The 24973-nt window shown below is 33.4% G+C and overlaps 1 protein-coding gene across 1 annotated transcript in view; it reads left to right on the top strand.

Annotated features, from left to right (window-relative positions):
• Positions 1-24973, top strand: part of Synj (synaptojanin) — a 91340-nt gene that overhangs the window by 30415 nt on the left and 35952 nt on the right. The window contains exons 3-8 of the mRNA XM_076462699.1: positions 12712-12982; positions 16404-16629; positions 18802-18885; positions 21068-21129; positions 23963-24059; positions 24800-24969. Of these exons, the coding sequence (XP_076318814.1) occupies positions 12712-12982; positions 16404-16629; positions 18802-18885; positions 21068-21129; positions 23963-24059; positions 24800-24969 (910 nt within the window). The remainder of the gene's footprint in view (positions 1-12711; positions 12983-16403; positions 16630-18801; positions 18886-21067; positions 21130-23962; positions 24060-24799; positions 24970-24973) is intronic.

Raw genomic sequence — 24973 nt, 5'->3', positions numbered from 1 at the left:
ACGCAATTCTTTCTCTTGGGAAAGTTTTTTAAAATAAGTATACAAAACTGACCACATGATAATTTAAAATAAGTATATAAAACTGACCACATGATAATTTCACTACTTTCGTTAAATTGTCATCTTCTGTGTCTTCGTAACAGCACTTGACATTCGTCTGAGAACTTATGATTGTATCCTGTTCAAGAATTGGTCAGATATGGTCGCAGATAGTTATTGTTATCACACTTTCGTCAGCCATTTTTACGATTAAAACTGTTGTTGATTTCGGAAACAGCTGATAGTTTGTGAGATTTTGACTTGAGTCTTCGTAAACTCAACACTTTATTATTTTGTTAACGGTATGATATATATCAAGCTTTATCTTAAAAGCTTCTTGAGTTGGAAGGCTCTCTTTCGTAACTTTGCGAATGGTACTAGTGTTTCGGTTTAGATGTCGTTACTGGTGTTATCTCCTCCGTAGTAGAATCTTCTCGAAATGTATTTTTGCCAGTCTGTCGTTAAACAATTTCACAGAACGAGTATAATTAATATGAATGTCACCGGCGATGGCGTGTCGTCCGTCATGAAAGCAACATAAGATTTTTATAAAGCTCGACTGTTACTTATGATTCCATGTAAAGCAGTTGAAGAAAGAATTTAGCATTTACCCTATAAAATTCAAAATGTATAGAGCGTCTCCACGTGGAAATTTTAAATAAGAGCAATTCACGTGACTTTTATTATGAACATTATTTGCTAAATTTCGGTCTCGTTTTTCGTGGAAATTATCTGTTGCTTAGTTTTCTTGTTAAGAACTATTCACTCTAATCCACATTAAAGTGTGAGATAATCTGTTATAAGTCGTAAACCTTGGAAATTTTATATATTCTGTGAAGTTTATGGAAAATAAAGTCAACACTTGCTGTTTATTAATTGAAAGATAACTATAATCCGATGTAATGATGATATAAGTGAGTTATTTGCAAACATTTTGAAATATTTATGTCAACATATATTTGAAATTGTAGTTACTGTGCACCGTTGTAGCAGAGTATATCCATGAGAGAGTAGTTCATAGTAAAAAAAAAATTAATTACTGGGGTTATCTTGAATACCTATATCCTGACTTCACCGTTTATTACACTATTATGACTGCAAAGTATAGGGTCACACTACTTGTTAGTTTATTATTATCTGACCTGGCATGGTTTAGTTGTTAGGATGGTACTCAACTAGTAATATGTGTCGTGAAATCATCACCTGGTGTCGAACATGTTCATCCTCTCAGTGCTGGAACCGTTATACTGTTCTGTCAATTCCAATTTTCGTTAGTAAAGAATAACCCAACATATCTGTTAAATCAATTTAAATGCGAGTGCAAGTTAGCACTTCACACTAAGAAAAGATGATAGCAGCCTCGGATGTGCTGGTCTTCGAAATAGTCTTGCAAATGTTATCAACGTTTAATGGTTGCCATTGCAGTATACTGTCAAAAAACAATAACAAATCGAGTAGATAATATATCTTAATATCATGAATTTCTCGTGTTTCTTACCAAACGTGGGAGCGTTAAAATGTCACGGTCAATCCCATTATTCGTTGGTAAAAGATTAGCCCAAGAGTTGGCAATGGGTGGTGGTTACTAATTGACTTCCCTCTAGTCTTACACTGTTAAATCAGGGACGGCTAGCGCAGATAGCTCTATTGTAGCTTTGCGCGAAATTCAAAACAAAACAAAAAACAATCCTCATGTTTCTAATTCCGATGGGAATAGAACTGAGAAAGCTAGTAGGACCAGGTGTGAAGCCTTGCCGCCACGTGCAAAGCGCGTGCTGGTGTTTTGTTCAAGAACGGCAGCTGGCAACTTGAGGCTTCAATTTTTTTGTTCTTCATCTTTTTCCTTGAACTCACTTGTGAAGGACTTCTGTTGAGTAAAGAGCCCATTGTAAGAAGAAAATAAAGATTTTTTTTATTATTCAAATATACTCTCTCGTTTTTTCACTGGGCGCGAAAAAATGAAAGTTGTGATGTTAAAAATAACTTTTTGGCGGTGTTTGAAAATCGATTTTAAACCGAAAGGTCTTTTAACGACTGCTCATTCAGTTTTCAAGGTCGGCGCTAGATTTTCTGTTACAGATCATATTTATATTCTGAGAAGCTCAGTAAATTTACATACGAGGCATATGAACAGGCGCCAGCATGGAAGAAAAGAAACAGTTTCGAACCTGATTTGTGTATAATTTGAAATACTCTGTAATTAAACTATTCAAACAGTGTGTATGAAGTTACGTCGTTGTAAAATTAAAACATAAATATGTTTACTACAACTAAAATATAAAATACATCAGAAGTATTGCTACCCTAAGTAAATCATGTCGGTTTATTCTTTTGCTGATACTTTCCAGGGTCCAGAAAAGAAATGATGTCCTGATGCCCGATTCTCATCTGTATATATAACCGTTGTGTCCCAGCCCATAAATGGCTCTTTAAAAAGAAAACAGAGCACGACTCACCGGTGGGTCGTGTGGGTCTTACTGGAAGACCATCACGACCCGCGTATTAATGATAAACAGCTCTCTAAGGGCATTCTTTAATTTGTGCACAGGGTGAAAGTAAAGCTATCACCGGCCCTACATTTGTGTACAAGTATAAAGACAGGAGTGTTAGATAAGGTTAGACAAAGTTATCAGTTATAGCTTGGTATAAGAAAGCACAGTAGATAGGAAAACATTATCTCAGTAGGTGGTTATGGTATTTCGTAACGTACAAAATCTGGATTTTAACCTTAAAAAACGTTTTAAATTTAACGGTCGCTTACGCCCTCCTTTGGATAGCACAATAAGTAATGTGAAGACGAATATCGGTCTGATTTTAAACTGGACAAAAATTCACATATTAAAGCTTAAATTGAACATTGGTTTGGAGTAATATGTTATTTTACTATAATGGGCACATTGTATATATTTGTATGTATACAATACACACACACACACACACACACACACAATATGTCAATTATTCTATATAACAAAATTTTTACTTTTTCTTGTTCCTGGGCAGAAAGTGTTATTTCTCAATTGCTTATGCCTAAAGTAAATGAAAAAGACCTATTTTTCTCTGTAAACTTTGCATTTGTGATCTGGGTAATGAAATTTTCAAATTGACCCATTTTCCAGAACATTCCAGGTAAATTTAGTGCTGAGTAGCTGATACAGAATTTTCTCCAACTTACAAGAATTTTCAAAAACGTTCTATAATGTTGTAGAATTTACGAGAATTTTCAAGAACCTTTTAGAACTTTCCATAGTAATATATATATGCAGGGACTCGCCACTCACCACTTCAGTTTAGTTCTAGCTGATTAAGTGAACACGTATATCTATCTGATTTTATCAGAGATGGCATCAAGAATCTGCAAGCATTCTCCAGACGCATTATGCTATGTATGTGACTAATTTATCGAGACAAAGCGAAAAGGTACTTTGTGACAGCATCCACTAAAATGTGTGAAGCCTACAAGGTATATTTCAGCATGTCTTTTGGGGATGAAGATAAACCCTGGGCACCTCATTTTACTTGCGAGCACTGCAAAAAAACTCTAGAAGGTAAGACAGACAATTTTTGCTTGCTTTAATATTAAGATTTTATATTATACAAATTTAGACATTTTAAAACTTAAATATCTTTTTAATTTCCAATAGTATAGAAAAAAATATCAAAAAAATATTTTGCATGAAATAATTTTTTTTCATAATAACAATTTTATTTTGTTCTTTTGTATGATGTTACAGAGGGGAAAAGAGAGCCATGAAGTTCGCTATTCCAAGAATTTGCCGTGAGCCCGTTGACCACTCAAGCAATTGCTATTTCTGCATGGTGGACCATTCCAAACGTTAGGCTGGGAAGAATGCGTCTGCTATCATGTATTCGGACCTTCCATCATCCATTACCCCAGTGCCACACTGCCCTGAGCTCCCTGTACCCACTCCACCAGAGAGAAAGCAGCCATCCTCAGAAGAGAGCAGCAAATCAGAAGAAGAGGTAAACGTTGAAGATCAAGATTACAAATTCAAAGTTTGCAGCTGGTGAGAGAAACCTGTACTACCACAACCAAAGAGACCTCAATGACTTGATCAGAGATCTTGGACTAACAAAGTCGAATGCCGAGCTTTTGACATCTAGGCTCAAGGAGTGGGATTTGTTAGATGAAAGTGTGCAAGTCAGAGGAAGCGTCACTGACATTTTTCAAGCTACTTCACTCGTCAAGATGGGCTTTACTTTTGCCACAATGTATCTGGTCTGTGCGAGGCAACTGGACTTGCCTGTAACTCGAACGAGTGGCGCCTCTTCATTGATAGCTCATCCAGAAGCATAAAAGCACTGCTGCTCCATAACGGGAATAAGTATCCGTCTATTCCCGTGGCTCATTCTGTGCACCTCAAAAAGGAATACAACAGCGTCAACACCTTGTTAGAAGCCTTGAAGTATGATGAGTATGGCTGGGAGGTTGTTGGAGACTTTAAATGGTGGTATTCTGATGGGTCTCCAAGGAGGCTTTACCAAGTTTCCCTGCAGGGACTCTGCAGCACACTACAACAGGAAGCACTGACTACAATGGACCGAGTTCTCTGTGGGAAGCCACAATATCAAGTGTGAGCCACTAGTGGACCTCCAGAAGGTGTTGTTCCCACCATTGCACATAAAATTGGATCTTATGAAACAATTTGTCATAGCTCTTGATAAGTAGTCTACAGCCTTCAAGTTCTTTCGAGACTTCTTCTCTAAGCTATTTGGTGTCTTCATTGGACTACAAATAAAGAACATCCTGGAGTGCACAGAATTCCCCAAGAAGCTCAGTAGCAAGGAAGAAAAAGCTTGTTGCAGTGGTTCCGGGGCTTCTTGGGTAATCACAAGGTCGAAAATGTGGAACTGGTTGAGGCTCTGGGGAAGAACTATGGTAAGATGGGCTGCAGGATGTCCCTGAAAGTCCATACCCTTGACGCTCATCTTGATAAATTCAAGGAGAACATGGGAGCATACTCAGAGGAGCAAGGCGAGAGCTTCCACTAAGATATACTGGACTTTGAGCGCCGCTACCAAGAAGCTTATAACGAAAACATGATGGGAGACAATATTTGGGGGCTGATACGTGAAAGTGATTTACATTACAGTCGCAAATCTCGAAAAAAGCTACTCACTTCTAAACATTTTGTATAACTTTAGTTATAAACCCATGTAAATCAAGTTTCATGTGTTGTTTTATTCAGACCGTATATAAATGAAAATGTGCAAATTTGCCCGTTTTTACATAGAAAATAGATTACTAAATTTAATTATTCAGGTCACAAAAGCAAAGTTTGAATGGAATAATGGCCATTTTTCTGTACTTTTACAACATAAGTAATTAAGAAATAACGCATACTATACAGGAACAAAATTTGTCACATTGTGTTATAGTAAAATAATAATATATATATTTATATCTATGTATATGATCGTAAGAATAAACACATTTTGGTGCCATCTATTGAATGGCACTGCAAATGACAATAAAATAATTCCACAATTTATGTATTCAAAATTTTGACAATTAGAGAAATATCTATGGTGTGTGCAACAACCATTTCTTTATAATATAACGTAGTTTTAAATAACAGTACTGTCCTCACAACAAGAACGTGACTTTCAGTAGGACTGTGTGTGAAGTTGTGAATCTATCTTTATTCATGTAATTTTTAAATATAATATTGAGAAACTGGAGCTTTAAAAATATTTTTGAAATAAATGGCACCATTTTTAATATATAACAGACATTACAGTTTGTATCGGCATAATCCGAACACTTTTCGTGTAGTACTTCCCACAAAAAATTCTTATTTAAAAAACGTTCACCTTTTGTAAATTTTATTCAATAAGGAATAAATAGTACAATTAGTAATTACTGTTATATATCTTCAAAACGTTCATGAAATGTGTAGAATACTAAAATGAAACATCTGATGTGACCTAGGCTGTGGTTAGCATACTTGGACTACGAATCTGAAAATTCATGATTTGTGCTCTGTAGTTTCAAAATTGTACTTTGTACTTTAGAATTATGTATGCTGTTGGCTAGCTGTATTTCTGTAAACTGTTAGTTCATATGTAGGAATCTTTATAATAAAGACAGTTTTATGCAAAAATGTGAAAGAAACTAAAGAAATGTTTTCTATCAGCACGTAGACCCCCGCTGGTACAACGGTAAGTCTAGGGACTTACAACGCTACAATCGGGGGTTCGATATCCCTCGGTTGGATTAGTAGATAGCCCGATGAGGCTTTACTATCAGAAAACACTCCATCTAGCGCCACCAGACAGGAAGAGATTGAAATGGAACAATTCTCTCACTTATATCTCAGAACGACTGTTATAGGTATTAACACTTTTATTTATAAGGAGAGAACAAAGTTCGACCTTCCTAGGTCATCTTCAGGTCGAAATTTTGTTCTCTTCTTGTCATTGACAGTGTTAGTACCCATAACAGCTGTTCTGAGATGCATTTTTATTTCAAGTGGGTTACTCGTCATCAAGAATTCTCTTGCTTAATATGTTAGTCTTTCATTACCCAAAGTTTTCGAATCTAAATTGTCTACATCTTAACCCAATATCACATATTGATCAAAGTGTACTGGTCCTCCCTTTATTTTTAGCCTTTAGATTTCATGGTGATGATGTAACTGAATATCAAAAATCAACCCTTACAAGCGAGTAAATATATGTATAATTAAAATGCAACACTAATTTAAATAGGTGGTAACAGATATTCACATTAAATAGATATTTGTGCGTTTTTAATTTCAAATTATACATTAATGGTCAAAGGTGGTGGTGCCATCCAAGGGCACTTATCTTTCTACTGCAAACCTTGTGGATATTAGAGAGAAAAATTAGCTTGTCTGTTTGCTTTGTGTGATTCAGTAGGACGGTTGATCTATTGTTAGGAATGTTGCCACGTTTTTAATGCCATGAGACCATCCTTATGACCGTCTTCCCTTTGTTGTTTTTTCTACTGTGTAGCGTAACGTGGTTTTACAGATTTTATAGTGTTGTTGTTTTGGGGCTGTCCCTTCAGAAGGCCATCTGCATGTTGTATTTGGATATATTTGTAATACTACATGGGGCAGATGTTGCGTTTGTTTTAATGCCCTCCTCGTAAACTGTGGGTCGCGGGATCGAATCCCTGTCACACCAGACATGCTCCCCTTTCAGCCATGGAGACGTTATAATGTAACGGCCAATCCAACTATTCTCTGATAAAAGAGTAACCCAATGGTTGACGGTGATTGGTGATGCCCAGCTGCCTTCCCACTGCTAAATTAGGGACGGCTAGTTCAGATAGCCCTCATGCAGCTTTTCGCAAAATTCAAAACAAACAAACTGTGTGTGTACAGCGAATAATTTGTCCATCATCGCGTTTTGTTGTCCAAAGAGGCTGTGTTTACGATTAATTTTTTTTATACATTCGTGTAACACTTAACTGTGACACAGATTTTTATTATGGCGAATGTACCATTTCATATCAAAAAATGAAGGTAATTTGAATAAAGATGCACCGAAATTCATTTTTTAGGATTTTAAATTTCTTTCTTTGTGTTGGGTGTGACGTGTGTCAACCGAGATTGTGTTCTCACTACAAGTTGCATATCCTGACACCATGTTTGTAAGTGTAATTTGTACAGTTTTAACCGATGGTTAATTTCAATCGTAAGGCAAACTTTAACATCTTAATATACACTGCTGGCCAAAATCTTAAGACCAATAAACATAAAGAAAAAATATGCATTTTGCATTGTTAGACTCGACCACTTATTTGAGCAGAGCTTCGAAAGATGAAAATAAGAAAAGGAAGGGAAAAATAGAATTCAATAGGGAAAATGTTATCACTATGAAATTAGCCTAAATACTAGCTGGTCAAAAGTTTAAGACCATATCAAAAAGAAGTCCTAAACAGGGTAGGAAATGCCCAATAAGTGGTCTCAGTAGTGAGTTGCACGGCTGTCATTGCGAATAACTTCAAAAATTCGCTTTGGCATGGTCGGTATAAGCGTTTGCAGAAGGCTGGCTGGAATGTTATTCCAAGTGGTGAAGATGACTTCACGAAGATCATGCACTGTTTGGAATTGACGTCCATTTCTATTTACTTTCCTTGCCATCCACCCCCAAACATTTTCATTGGGGTTCAGTTCGAGCGAATATGCAGGATGGTCCAAAAGAATCGCGTTATTTGCCATGAAAAAGTTCTTTGTCCTGCGGGCATTGTGGATTGCAGCCTTGTCCTACTAAAAGATCCAGTCATTTCCACACAAGCGAGGGCCTTCAGTCAATAACGATGCTTTCTCCAACATACCAATATAGCCAGCTGCTGTTTGACGCTTCTGTATAACCTGAAGCTCCATTGTTCCATCAAAGAGGAAAGCACCCCAGATCATGATGGAATCTCCTCCACTGTGTCATGTAGAAAATGTCTCTGATGGAACATCCTTATCGTGCCAGTAACGTTGGAAGCCATCTGGACCATTCAGGTTAAATTTTTTCTCATCAGAGAACAAAACCTTCGACCACTTTTCTACGTCCCATGTTTGGTGCTTCTCACCAAAGTTTAACTGAGCTGTTTCATGGTGTGAAAGGAGGCGTGGCCTTTGAAGACGTTTACGGGTTTCAAAGCATTTCTCTCGTAGATGCCGTCTTATTGTTCTTGAGCTGCATTCTGCATCCGTGAGGGCCTTAATCTGGTTTGACGATCGTCTAGTGTCTTGCCGGACAACCCGTCAAATCCTTCTGCTCAACGCCGGTGAAATTTTCTTGGGTCGACCACTTGAAATTCTCATTCCGTATCCCTCAGGGTTTTTTAAGAAATTTGCAACAGCAGTTTTACTACGCTCAATCTCACCAGCGATGACACGTTGAGAGAGACCTTGCTTTTGCAGCTCGACAATTCTGCCACGTTCAAACTCTGTCATCATTTTTTTACCAAATGTAACACAGGAGATGTCAGTGGGAGATGTTGACAAAGCTAATGCTTGATCACAAATGACTACATTTCGTTACGTGTTTACCGATTAACACTTCGTTTCAGTGTGGTCTTAAACTTTTGACCAGTTAGTATTTAGGCTAATTTCATAGTGTTCACATTTTCCCTATTAAATGCTAAAAGAGTTTTTTATTTTTATTTCCCCTTTTCTTATTTTCATCTTTCGAAGCTCTACTCAAATAAGTGGTTAAGTCTAACAACGCAAAATGCATATTTTTTCTTTATGTTCATTGGTCTTAAGATTTTGACCACCAGTGTATATGTATTATGAATAAGTATTTCCTTTATAATATTGATAATTGTACAGAAAGTAAATAGTTATTTAAACATTGTTCTAAAGATAAAAAAATGTGTTTTTTTGTTTTGTGCATTACACCCATCTGAGAAGATATGACAGTCACGTGCTGTCAACTGTAAAATTTAACTGAATGTTTTATCTCCACTATAGTGTTCAATCTCATTATTCGTAATTTATAGTTTAACTTTTGTTATCGTGATTGTGCTTCACGCGGTAAAGTACAAACTTTGTAACGTGTTACAACTGTACTCATGTTTGTATATGGGATAAACGTTTTGTCGGCATCGGTTAATTTAAAGAAAACATTTTCATGACTTCTGCGTTATGTGAGTAGCTATTTATCAAATATTTATCCTTGTTGTTTTTTTTTAAGTTCTAAAGCAGGTGACCAATAAACTGCGGTATTAGCTAAATGACATTTTATATCAGTTATTAAAAAACAGTAAACAGAAAGACGGCAATCGCAGAAGCATGATAAGATTAGATCTATACGCGAAGAAAATAGTAAATAACAGAATTGAAAGGAATATTTGAACAATCACAACCAAACGTATAAAATATGATTCGCCGTTTGTGTGTGTGTTTCATGTCATCTCTCCCAAATCTTCCTGTATTGGAATATAGGGAGAAGTGATTTTTCCCTAATTTTTTAGTTCAGCGCAGTTCCTGGTGAGGATTGTAGGATTTGTTCTGACACCATGGGAAAATTTGGACATTTGAGATGAGATTCAGTGTTACAACAGAGGGATCATATTCCGTGATGACGAGAAAACCCACTTGTGGAGCAAAATATACATGTAAAAACGGCTGGTATGACCGAATAAGGTCAAAACGTTGTTCGCTCCTCTACATTGAGCTTTCTCTACCCATACCATAGGGATCACATATTGTTAAGCATGGGAATTTTTGCTAATTAGTGCAAGGAGTTCATCCAGGTGTGTCTAAATGGTATTTCGTAAAAATAAAGTTCTAAGAAGTTCCATAAAAGGAATGTTTTTTCACAATTATTGTCATGATTTTTGTGGATATAAATAGTCCATCATTGTTTTCTCTATTCTATATAAAAAGAATATGTAACTTTTCTTCAGCTATGAATGGTATACCAAACATCTATAGAAGATTAAACTTCACACAGCTTTGTTACAAAAGGATAGGTGCAACAGGAGTTTATATTCTTTGATAGATTGTTTAGGCAAATTATTCATGATGAAGTTTTTAAAATGGACGGCAACTGCCTGTTGTGGAGACACAAGTGTGGAGGACTTGAAGATGAAAGGAGGAAGACTTTTGAAGCATTGTCCTCTATACTTCTGTTTCTGCAACAGGCACTTGCCGTCCATTCTACAAAGTTTCAGCAGGAGTTTATGTTAATTATTTTTCTACAGAGACATGTCTGTTTTTTCTGTTCTTACTTCTTCACAACATTTTTCAATCAACTGCCGTTTTTTTCATTTTTTTGCATATTGACTTAAATTTTGATAGGGTTTTATTTTGGCCTATACACCCTTGTGCAAATTAATTGAAACAAGATGGAAAATTACGATTTTTTTCAATTTTTTGCGTTTTATTTCTGAGAATCCAAAAATTACTCACAAATTTGTACATGGTATGACCACCTTTATTTTTCAGAAGATCATTAAGCTGCTTTAGCATCGAGTCCACGAGTTGACTGCAATCTTTACTAATTTTTGGATCGAGGTACCACACCTCAATTATGGCCTCAATTAGCTTATCTTTCATAGTACAGTCTTTTCCTCAAAGTCTTTCTTTACAAATTGCCTAAAGATTTTCAACAGGATCTAAGTCCAGAGAGTTTCCAGGCCAGTCCAGTATCTTTATTCAATTTGTAGTCATAAAATTTTTCACAAGTTTTGATGTGTGGCACAGAGCCAGATCTTGTTGAAAAATGCCAAATCCATTTGGAAATCTCTTTTTCAATTTTGTAACGACTCTTCTCTGCAAAACTTTGATGTATTGTGGTCCTCGCATCATACTTTCTATGATATGTAAGCCTCCGACGCCATAGTAGCTGAAAAAGCCCCAAAACATCTTCTCAAGGGATGTTTTATGAACTGATTGATGTGAGATTCTCAAAGTTTTTCACCTGGAGATCTGCGAACATGCAGACTTCTTTGACCCTGTACGAAGAAATGAGTCTCATCATTGAATAACACCTTCCTCCATTGTTCTTGCATCCAGTTCTTGTATTTCAGATCCCATTGATACCGTTTTTTTTTCATTGAGTTGGTAAGAAGTTGTTTTTTGACTGGTCTCCTTGCCCTTCTAATGCAATTTAGAATGCCGTAATATTTCTCAATATATCCCAAAAATAGATCGACCGTACTGCAAAACACAGATAATGATGCCGTCTGTGTGAAAAAATGACTATTAAGGGAAATCAGCGAGTCCAGTGAGCCTACACTGGCCTCCATGCTGAAAATATTGTAAAATAACTTGTTTCAATTAATTTGCTCAGATGTTTAGATGCCTTTTTAGTGATTTTATGGAATTAAAAGGTAACTCAAAATGTGTATTTTGGTTTCCGGTGTACTCTTATTTACAGGAATCAAGATGAAAATTGGTTCATTTATAAATATCTGTTTGCCCAACACATTGATAGACAATAAGGAAGTTGAATTTACATATCTTGAGGTTTCTTAGGGGGTTCAGAGCTCCCAAATATATCATAATTTTTGGGTTTTCGGTCAGTTACTTAGCCCCATTCTGAACATTTACATGGGTTTTGTAATGAAAGTGTCTTCTTGCAGGTTCCAGTCAGTGATATGGTCAGTTTATTTTTCTTTGTTTTTCACAATTTCAAAATTGGGATTGCATGGTGAAGAGACATGTTGCATTCATCTACAAATATTGGCCTCATTTAGGTTTTCATTTTTTTTTTTTTCATGTTATCAGTATAATAATGCACTTTTTATTTTTTAATACAAAAGCTTTAACATTAGTTTATGTTGGTGTGCAGAAAAGTTTCTAAAACATTGGAGCTAATAATTTTTTAACCTAATTGCATCCTGCCATTTTTGGGTATAGAAATTGATTTACCCATTCCTAATTTAAAATCCGTTTTTAGAAGATTTGATCTTTATCCACAAAATGAGACTTTGAAAGATGACTTGCATGACAAATCATTTTTACAAATAAATAGCAATAGTAAGGTGTGTGGTATTCATGGCTATTCTGTACTAAGTGATTTTAAAGACTCTAAAGTTGCATGTATTTTTTAAAATAGTTGTATCTATATTGATATTATTTTTTTAAAAGATGAACTTTATCTCAACAGATGTGGGATCTGCCATTAAGCATATTAATAGTTTTTGTTTTTTTTAATTCTCCTAATATTTTACAGGAGAAACTACAGTTTTGTACCTAGTTCTTGTCATGGGTTGTTTGTCTATTGGAAAACTGGGACACTCGGAAATCTTTCGAATCACCGAAACTGCTTTTATTTCTTTGAGGAACAATCCACAGGACTTGGAACGAATTCAAGAGGTGAGGAAGGTTCTGAACTCTGGCACTTTCTACTTTTCATGGTCTTCTACTGTAAATGACCCAATTGACCTCACTCTCTGTGCCCAAAGAAGAATGTGGACCCAGGAGACTGATAATAGGTTTTTTTGGTGAGGCTATAACTGATGATACTCCTCTGTTTTGTAATAATTTTGAATTAATTTTAGTGTAATGCCTTAAAACTTTACATTGTAACGTGTAATTGTGAAATACGTAATTATAATTGGTGTTGCTTTGTTTTTTATACTGTGTATGCATATGTGATAAGATAAAAAATTAAATAATGGTTTTGTTATATAAAAATGAAGTAGGACAAAACTTCAAGTAGCACATAGAGCATATTTAAAATCGAGTAAACTTACCTCTGAAATGCTGAAGACTTTTTCTTCTTGAGTTTGGACACAACCTATTAACAAAACTATGATCAAACTTTCCAAATGTCCTTAACACATTTAACAACAGTACCATTTACCCCTGATTATCCACTCTCCCACTGTACACGTGACATATTGTCAAAGTGCCATATCATCTTTTGAGGTTTGCTTTTCTGACATAATTTGATTGTCTTTTTAACATTTGTGCTTTTTATTTTGCTACAATATTCTTTTTTATACAGCTCTTCCTGCAACTGTTTGAATTTATATACCATAAAAGAAAAATAAATGGTCTTCCCTTCAGTGAAAATCCATGTATGGATTCATCCAGTCATTGCTTTTACTTGCCACATGTACTTCTGTGCTCTTCCTAGACATAATTCCACCTTTCACAATGGAGCTCTGTGAAAGGGTTTTGTTCTTTGTAAGTGGAAGGAGGATGATATTTAGTGGCTGATGATGCCTCAGTATGTACCTTTCTCATCTATGCCTGCATGCTCTTGCATCATATTTTGATGCTAGAAACACTGGAAACAACATTACTATTATCATTAGGTGTCTCAGTTCTGACCAGAATGGAGATCATACATGATTTTGTTTCTTGTTTATGTTTTGATATTCACAATATACAGTTTTCACACTGTTGAGTTCCTCATTTGAGGAATGCTCGGTCTTTTATTGTTTTTTTATCTGAGCACCCACCATCTTGGTCAGTTGTGTCAGTGATTAACTGGATAGAGGGGAGGCTACTGGCTCTGGATATATCCCTTCTTAATAAATGCATGGGCTGCTCTCTCAAGAGTTTTCCCTTTGCTGAAATAGAATGTAGTATTCCTCCTATCTGTTTATTCCACAACTTACAACCCATTGTTGACTCCCCAGGTTCAGTCAACACTGCTAAAGAAACTGACCTCTTTACTTGAATTAATGTGTGTTATGGTGGTTCCCTGCTTAGAAGAATACCTTTTGGTCCAGTCTTAAGTAAGACTGGTTTGGTCTTCAAATCCAGTTTTACAAGATATTTTCTAGTACTGGATTACATATTTCTTGTGGTTCATATTATTATCTCTCTGCCATGTAACATCAGTCTTGTATTTTTTGTTTCTTTTTTTGTATTCATGGCTTTCACATCCTATATGGTGTGAATATTCTTGTTTTAATTATTTCAGAAGTAAATACTTAAATTTAAGTTTAAATCTTTCACAACTAAAAATTCAAACAGACACTTACCCCTCAGATATCTTTTTTCCTCACAACTATATTTTCATCACAGCTACAGCTTTGAATTGTGGGAAGAAGGTAATGCTTGTGTAAATTGCTGTGATGTTTGTGCAATAAGTCATGTAGAGGATGAGAGAGTTATGGGTAAGAGATACATATCACGCAATTCATTTGGAAATTCTGAATTAAGTGGTTTGTTAAAGTCAAATAATTCTATAAAAGGACATTTGGAAATTCTGAATTAAGTGGTTTGTTAAAGTCAAATAATTCTATAAACTTAGGCCACTTAGATAATCTTGATACTTAACTCTCCTTAGTAATTCGATACTTAGGCTACTTAGATAATCTTGATACTTAACTCTCCTTAGTAATTCGATACTTAGGCTACTTGGATAATCTTGATACTTAACTATTCTTAGTAATTTGATACTTAGGCTACTTGGATAATCTTGATACTTAACTATTCTTAGTAATTCGATACTTAGGCTACTTGGATAATCTTGATACTTAACTCTCCTTAGTAATTCGATACTTAGGCTACTTAGATAATCTTGATACTTAACTATTCTTAGTAATTCGATACTTAGGCTACTTGGATAATCTTGATACTTAACTATTCTTAGTAATTCGATACTTAGGCTACTTGGATAATCTTGATACTTAACTATTCTTAGTAATTCGATACTTAGGCTACTTGGATAATCTTGATACTTAACTATTCTTAGTAATTTGATACTTAGGCTACTTGGATAATCTTGATACTTAACTCTCCTTAGTAATTCAATACTTAGCCTACTTAGATAATCTTGATACTTAACTCTCCTTAGTAATTTGATACTTAGGCTTCTTAGATAATTTTGATACTTAACTCTTCTTAGTAATTTTATAAACTTAGGCTAGTTAGATAATCTTGATACTTAACTCTTCTTAGTAATTCAATACAAATAACTTAAGTACAAGTTTAATAAATCATATTAAACCATTGTACTTAACATATTACTTTCCTACTTTTGTAAATTTGAATTTTATAAGCAAACAAAAAATTAATTTCTTGTTACTGATTCATCATGTGGAAAACAAAGTATTATATTGAATATTAAATGTAGTAATGCCAAAAAGCATCTTTAACTATAGACATCTTGGAATTGTTTTAAATTACACCATCAGAAATAAGACCTCAAAAAAGCTGGTTAGTAATATTCTGGGTACAAAAACAATGTAGCTATTATTTAAGCAAAGGTTTTGATGCAACCAAGAATGTAGCAAGAACATGTGAATGGTAACAGCGTAACAGGTGTATGTTAAATAGCGTTTAGAATACATCAGTAACGTTTCAGCTGCAACAACAAATAAATGTATGTTGCCTTGAATAAAAACAAAACAAAAAAGCATCAGATTGTGTATTATTTTCTTTGTGTTACTTTCAATATAAAGAAAAGTTAAAGTATATTAATTTTATATTAAAATAATTCAGAAATTGAGTTGAAAATATTGAAGTGAAATGCAGAAGTGTTCTCTGTTTTTTCTCCATCTGTCAGTTGCTTATTTTATGGCAGTTGAATTGAGTGGCTTATGTTTAAAGAAATTAGCTTGCATGTGAATTAAATTATGCTCTAATAGGAACATAACCCATTTTTATCAACAGTTATTTTGATTGTCAAGTATGCTTTTCCATTAGACTGAAAGATTTTCCAAGTTAGAGATGCAACAAAATTATAAATGAATGAGAGAACCTGCTTTGTCAAACAACAGGTTTTCGGACATTGATCTCCAGATGTGAAGTGCAAATAATAACTTATTTATATAACCCTATTTTATTTGTTACCTATGAAAGCTTATCAGTAGGATTAACTGAAACTTGATACATCAGAAGTTAATCAATTGTCATTATTTTGTTTATGATTTTTCTGAAGTATGATCTGTGTATTTTATTCAGGAATCGTATGTTACACATTCATCTGTTACGATATGGAGTGGATTGTGCTCAGTGGTTACTTAAGGCCATGTGTGGAGGTATTGAAATGAAAACCATATATGTTGGGCATCAACAGGCAAGAGCATGTGTAATATCTCGCCTCAGTTGTGAGCGAGCTGGAACACGGTTTAACGTCAGGGGATCGAATGATGATGGGCATGTGGCAAATTTTGTTGAAACGGAACAGGTAACTGTAATATTAATATGTAACAAAACTCACTGTGCACATTAAAACTACATATAGCTTTTTACAAGTGAAGACAACATTTATGTTATATTTGAAAACTACAGTGATTGGCCACTCGGATCATTCCACACTTTCTTTTTAAAACACTTCATTTATTAGTACTTATAAAGTGGGTAAAGTGTTGTGGTAGATGATTTCAAGTGTCCTGTATTTATGTATCAATTTTATATCAGAGTTTTTCACAATTTTCAAAGAGATATGTTAATGGGTGTCTGTTTAAAAGGAACACTTATTATAGAACATTTCTTTGACCAGATATTCAAAGATATGTATCATTAAAATTTTCCTATAATGTCAAAGGATTATGTCTGTCACTTGGAGTAACTGTTGTGGTCAATCACTGGTGACTGACTGAAGGAAACAACACATGTACCAGTTTATAAAGTTTAACACATGTCAGACTGTGTTTTAGTTAACCAGTTCTTTCCAAGTTAATCAACATTTGCAAACATATTTTGTGAAGGACATTACATAAACTGTCAAATATGTTTGATAACCAGTCAAAAATTTTTTCTAGATGCATACAGAAAGAACATGTATATAGTGATGCTTATAGAGCAAATTGTAGACACTTAGTGTCATCCAGTGAGTTAAAATTTGTTATTTTCGGCATTGATACTAAAATGATAAAGAATACCACATGAGACACTTGTTGCTGTGACAGTCTGAGTTGGTAGAAATGGTATAACAATGCAGGAACATTTTCATGGTGAAGAGTTGAGCCCTTTGATTCTTAAACAATATCCAGGACATACTTAAATATTAGTGCTGATCACGTTGACCCCACAGTATTGCATTTTTTCACCCTGATGGATTAATGCTCTTCCAAGACAATAATTATTTATTGACACTTATAGGAGAAAGATTATGTACTGTAATACAAATTTACCACTTGTATATGTGTGAAATATGAGTAACGTGTATAAACCCCTTATACACAAACTAAGATATGTGTGTGCTTTGACAATGTCTGTCTGACTCAAGTCTAAGCACAAGGGGACGTTCATGTGAGGAATGAAGATTTTTTTATCCATTGTGTAGTTTGCCCATTGTATTTACATAGTTTCTGGAACCTCTGAAATGCATATCAAGGGTTTGTTTTTCAACCTTTATATGTGCATAGTTTCAGGTATTTACTGTCATCTACTACTAGCTTACAAAATTAACAGTACAGGGTAACATGGATAGGTGATAACTCTGACATCAAATACATAATACCTTGTTGAATGACACTATAAAAAGTTGTAGCATGCACACTTAACCTTTGCTTGTGCAAGTATGGTTAATGCAACAAGTGTTTGCACTTGTAGCATCAAATATTAGTAGAATAGAATTATGGTGATCCTGTTCATCTCCTTAGGGATAGTGGAGTTACCAAATCTTAGTCCATGTGGGCATATTCAGTGTGAACATTTCACTTATTTCCATTCATGTAACGGCCCAGCATGGTGGTTAAGGTGCTCGACTTGAAATCCGAGAGTCGTGGGTTCGAATCCCCATCACACGAACGTGCTCACCCTGTCAGCCATGGAGGCATTATAATGAGATGGTCAATCCCACTATTTGTTGGTAAAAGAGTAGCTCAAGAGTTGGCAGTGGGTGGTGATGACTCGCTGCCTTCCCTCTAGTTTTACACTGCTAAATTAGGGACAACTAGCGCAGATAGCTAGCCCTCATGTAGCTTTGCGTGAAAATCAAAACAAACCAAACCATTCATGTAGCCCTTAGGGGCTGGAATACAATAAAATATAACCTTATAGGAGACCATGTTAAGTTGAGACTGTTATCACAGGAAAAAAATCTAGTTGGATATTAAGAATGAGTTTCAACAAAGTTAGTTTACATTAATGTTCTTGAAAACTACATTGATGGTTAAATAGTTTCAAATATATCATTAACTATTAGCAAATTTGTCATTTTTGTTTCTTGAAAAAATAAAACAGAAATAATGAAATTGCATTTTTCATGATATATCATGATTTTTCTGAAGCTAAATACTGAAAATGAATAATATGTTGAACTTCATTGTTCTTGTTTTTTAAGTTTTTTTTGTAACTAGAATACAAGGTTTGTAATTTTAATACTTGTATGAAAATCTTGTTTTTTCCACAGGTCATTTACATGGACGATCAAGTATCTTCTTATGTTCAGACACGTGGGTCGGTACCTTTGTTTTGGGAACAGCCAGGTGTACAGGTCAGGTACAGTTTTCAGTCATTTGCTGTATTATAAGTGTGATCTCAAATTTTAGGAGGTCTGGGTAAATTATAACAAGTATAAAGTGAGAGGTTTTTACTATTTTGTATTTACTGTGTTCATACCACTGTGAAAGTAGGACACTGTGTGAGAATAATGTTAGTGGAAGACAAGAACTATATAAAAGAAGATGTTTAAACATTCTTCTAAAAAAAATTAAGAACTGAAACAGACCAATAACTATAACTAAAGAGAATATTCTGGAAAAGTGCAACTCATACTAGATTTAGCTGAAATGTTGTGTGATACTTATTTTGTTGTAATGTAAATATTTATTAATTACATGTTACAGTTTTGCCTGATAAGTACCATTGCTTGATTGGTGTGCGTGTTGCTTATAAATGCTACATTTAGGATGTTTTGTTTCAAAAATATTTGAATTTTCAAGCAATCTTTAGTTTTAAGCTGTACGAGTGAGTAAGAAAACGAGTGATAATTTATTAGTCTTAGTTGTGACTGGACAAGAGTATAATCTGTGAGAAAGTTTGAGAGTTCGTTTACAATTGTGATTTGAGTTTTTGTTCAGGAATATAAGTGACTTGAGTTAATTTTTATTATTGTATAAAGATTTCTGCTTTGTAAGCAGACTCAAATTGAAAGTAGGCCTAGTAAGTTCCTGTTTAGGCTTAACAATGAGAAAAGATAATTTTTATTCTCATATAAATTTTATGTTTTGAAATTAGGTTGAGAGTGATAATAGACCTAGATGTGATTATTTTGACATGAGTTTTTTAATCTAGTACAATCTGTATATTTCCATTATTTTTGTATTTCTAATATTTTCTTTAATACTCAATGAGTCTGTGAGCCGTCAGTTAATCCCAAGATAATGCATTTGAAAGCTCACTACATATGAGAATATTGTTAAATTCAATTTATTTTTAAAATAGAAGTTATTTGATATTATAAGTTAAAGAGAGTAATGAAAAGTTATTTGTCAATAGATTCATTGTAATTCTTATGACAAATGAAAATAAACATACTAAATGCAATTCTCAAAAATAATGGCACACAGAAAAAACAAATATTGAAACAAAGATTAAGAGGTAATATTATCTTGGATTCTGTATGTGGTAAAAGCCAACAATGAAAAACACTTACTGAACACTTAGAGCACAGTTTAATATTCTGTTAGCAGGTGACATTGTAGAAACATAAGTATTTAGTGTGTTTGAATTATTTTAAATAAAATATTAATTTATCTAAAACTTACTTTCAAATGTTGATTGAAAAAAACTGTATGCTTGTATTTGATTTGAATCATATAATGAAATATTCATATACCCAAAGATGGCTTAATAATTAAAAACTTCGAAGAGGTAAATGGTAATTACCTTGAGAGATATGATTTACTTGGAAGAATTTTTGGAAGTCAAAAGTTTTCAGTGACATGTTGTTTATCCAATATCATGCTTATTGTGTTCAGTGAACATGAAAACATAGGCAAAGTTGCAAAAATTCTTTTTCATAAGTAATATCTTAATGCTTTTAACAAAGCATAATATTTCAGAATTGATTCATTAATATTGATAAAAATATCCTAAATTATAAACAATTTAGATAGATAATTTAAAAATTGTTCTGAAGTGTCTTGAAGAAACTGTTTTCAGCTCTGATTGACCATGTCTACCGTGAAATAATTTATTATTTCTATGTTGGTCATTCAAGGGTATTTCCTAGATGATGTGTCGTGACTTACTTTTAAGTAGTTTTATGTGAAGATTGATGCTTAAGCCTAGCCAGTGTGACATTTAAAAAGATTAAGTGCTATATTAATTGATAGGATCATTTTTCATGACTTTTCTCATTTGTCAAAACAAAATTTAAAGGTTTTAAAATAAAGTAAAAATATATATATATTAATTTACACAGAACCTGGAATAATAAAATGTTGCTGAAAAATTTGAACACTGGTTTATAGAACACAGCTTAAACTAGTGTGCTGGAAGTGGATTTCTGGATATTTAACAAATCAACGTAGTGGTATATATTTTAGTTTTCTAGAATTTTGTTAGCATATATTGCAGCATAGACTCTTTGAAAATGGAGATTTTTTAATGTAAATAAAGCTGAAAAATATTGAGTTGAACTTTGTTTCATGAAGATGTTTCTTTATTTTCAGGTTGGTTCTCATCGTGTAAAAATGTCCAGAGGGAGTGAAGCTTCAGCGCCTGCATTTGACAGGTAGACCTATACTCTCTGTTGTAGAATATTTATCAGATATAAATAGATATTTAAAATTTGCAGCTGAGGTCAATAAAAATGTAGGTCAACAACACAGTATAAAATTCACCTTAATTGGATGCTATAAATGAAGTAAGGAATTTATATTATTTTTGTGATTTTTATACCTTGTAAAGCTTTAATTATTTAATGTTTTTTAAAGTAATTTTTAGCTGCAGATCTGTTTAAGGGTTACAAGAGTAACTTATCTTACTCATGCTGTTTGTAGTAGCATTTTGACATTGGGTCATTTCTTTTTCATTGAGGAAGCACAGAATTGTTCATGTGAAGCACTCTTTTACTAGAACTGAACAGTGTCTTCACATAATGACTTGTGTGTCTGGGTTGATCTGAATTTGTTAAAAAAAAAAGTTGTACTTAAAAGATGAAAGAAAAAGTGTTTTACTTTCATGGCATAATTTTCTATTAATACCATGAAAGCACCCTCTTGTGGTGTAAAAATATACCAGATAATACTTTTAATGTGTGAGTGTATAATGCCATCAGATATTTAATGTATAGTAGAGAGAAGTTATGGATGACATCACTGATTATGGATGAGTTATGGAAATTGTAATTGTTGGTGTGTATTCATCAGTGTAAAGTTGATAATGAAAGCCATATGGTTTGCATGTTTTTGCCTTTAATTCTCTTCATTTTTAATGGCAAATTTTGCTTTTATAAGTAACTGTGAAAGGAAAAATAAAGTTCTTTGATTCAGGAACATTTGATTGCAGCAACATGACTCATTTTTAATTTGTATGAATTTTTTTAAATGAGAGGCTTTCATGTAGTTTTAGTTCATTCTTTGTGCTGAGTCTATCCACTTCTACAGTTCAAGCAGATGCTATCAGTTTTGTTCTAAGGTCTGCTAAAACATGCATTAAATGGTGATTTTGGCTTTTTGACTATCTGTATTTTTGCTACGAAACTTCAATTTGTTAATTAATCACAGTTTAAGATGTGATTTGTTAATTAAAGTTAACCGACACTGCTGCTCTTTGTACAATTTCATGTGTGTGGTAAATGTGAACTTTCTTCATGTTCAGTTTATTTTCATTTGACTCTGGGTTTTTTTCTGTTACTTTTGTTTCTTTGTTATTTTTCTCCTTTGATTATAGTTTTATTAAGAATAATTTTGATTTGGCTCTTTAATTAATCACTTTCTTCTACATGTTATAATTCAAGCATTGATTTAGTCTTGATCTGTGCAAACACTTTCTTTTGCAAAATGCCAGTTTAAAATTTAATTATTCTTAATAGCAAAGGAATTTCAGATACATCTTGAATAAGCTTTATTTATCATTAAATTTTTTTATTAGATTATAGTAGAGGATTCTTAACCACTATGCTTCTGCTTTAAACATTGAGAGAATACAAGAATATCATGTTCTTTTAGTTACTAGAAAAAAACAGTTAATTTATTTTACCTCTTGTATGCTCATGACATTGCTTTTTATTTAGTCCAATAAAACTGACAAATAATTTTGTATGTTTTATAAAAAAAAAAGTATCCACATGTATTAAACAGTTCTACGTGTTAAAATCAGATTTTAAAATGCCTTTCTACACAAAAATGTATCTCGGAACAGCTGGTATGAGTATTAACACTTGTATTGATAAGCAGAGAACAACGTTTCGACCTTTCTAGGTCATGTTCAGGTTAACAAAGAGAGAGTTTGCAACTGACTGTTGCCAGGTGCGTCTTAGGGACGAGAGTATATATGGGTACGGGATTGTAGGGGGCGTTGTAAGGGATGTTATATTATTAATTAGTATAGGTATAAAGGTGTTCCTTTATATTGATTTAATTTTGGTTGTAGTTGTTGTATAAGTAGGGCTTTTTTGATTTTGCGTTTATTTATATTTGTTTCTCGATTTAATATATGAGTGTTTTCTGTGGTTATGTTTTGTTTATTTGATTTGCAGTGTTCAAAAATATGTGAAGGTGTTTTTTTTGTGTTCTTTGAATCTGGTTTCCATTTTTCTACTTGTTTCTCCAATATAGAAGTTGTGGCAGTTGTTGCATTGCATTTTATAAATTATGTTAGTGTTGTGTTTGTCAGTGTAGGTTTTACATTATATGGACTTTAGTTTTGAACCTGGTTTTTGAATAAATTTGATTACTGGAATGTTGTGTTTTGTTGCAAATTTTTTCCAAATGTTGGTTATTTTTTTGCTGATGTTGAGAAAATATGGTATGCAGCAATATAAGGTTTTGTAGTTTGTTGTATCTTGGGATTTATTGTTGTTTGTTTGTTGTTGATCTAGGTGTGTGCATTTAAATTACACACATTATATCTTTGATTGGTCCCAAATCTCAACAGAAATGTTACAATTATATTGATTGCCAATTTAGATACAGCAGATTCCAGAACATCCAACAGTTTATGCATTACCTCAAACAATTACTCAATTTCTTGTTCCTTTCCCTGCCACCCAAAAAATCTACTTCACCTCAGATTAGGGGAAAGATCTTGTGTTAATAAATCTGTCTTGAAGCAGTTTGCTGAAGTTCATAGAAGCTAACATACTAATTTAGTTCAATATGGAAATAGTAACTTGATGTTATTGACAGCATTTCTTTTCATAAGTACACAGAACTGTTCTAGTTGCATTGAAACATAAAATTAAAGAATTTGTATCAAGAACTTGGAATTGAATACATTGGTTGGGTATTAAAATGTGTGAAAAAAATAATACATGAACTTATACTGCTAAGATGGTATTAAAACTGAAATTCATAAGTTTCAGTCTACAGTTCTTTGTAATGAAGTGACCTCATTTTAAACAGACACTTCACAATCATCAAACAACGATATGGGGACCAAGTTATAATCAATTTGCTGGGAAGCAAAGAAGGGGAGTCAATGTTAAGTCAAATGTATCAGGTAGAAGAGATTCATAATTCATTTTTTGACTTATATAATAATAATAATGCAATTTTATTTCTTAAGATCAGTTTCATATTGTATATTTAGTAAATATATAATTATTTTTATTACACAGATTTTAGTGAAAGGTATGAAAATATTGATTTTAGTAAAGACTTGGAGGTTTAAACTAGTTCAAATGTGTCCTGATACACAACTTGATTTGCTTTGAAAGCTGTGTTAAAAAGTAAGATTTAGGAATGATGCTTTTACCTCATCAGTTAATTATAAAAAGTTCTACTAAACCAATTGTAAGTTTCATTATTAAGTATTTTCACTTTGGAGAAAATAATCCATTAAAGTTGTGTTGTATTATAATGTCAGTGGTTGACACTTTCAGTCCCTACCCCTGAAGTATCCTTAATTTTTTTTTAAAAACAAGAATAATATCATAACTTAAAAAAAACTTTGTTGGTTAAAAAACAAACAAAAATAAAACTAGTGAAAAATAAATTACAAAGAATGGAAATACCTTAGAACACTTATGATTCCAAAACAATTTTATCTCCACATTTTACCACTGTTCATGTAGATAATATTACTTAGACGAAATGTTATTTTGTGATGTCTTATAGAAATGACTCTCTGCTAAGACAGATTTTATCAGTTGAAACTACTAGTTGTGAGATGTCTTTATTAACTTATGCTGTACTTCATGTGTCTGAAAGAAGAAAGTTATTTCTGTGATTTTATTTTAGACACATCTTAAAGCTTGTCGCCACAAAAACATTCCAATGTGTAATTTTGACTATCATTCTGTGTGTCGTGGGGGAAGGCAAGAAAACCTTGTTCAGTTGAAGAATAGGACCTTCAAAGAGAACTTTGAAAAATTTAATCTCTTTCATGCAGTTGGTGGAGAAGTGTATCAGTGA

This window comes from Tachypleus tridentatus, chromosome 1, assembly GCF_004210375.1.
Source record: "Tachypleus tridentatus isolate NWPU-2018 chromosome 1, ASM421037v1, whole genome shotgun sequence".
NCBI classification, from domain to species: Eukaryota; Metazoa; Arthropoda; class Merostomata; order Xiphosura; family Limulidae; genus Tachypleus; species Tachypleus tridentatus.
Note: the sequence above shows the minus strand (reverse complement) of the source record. Positions and strands in the feature narration are given on the sequence as shown.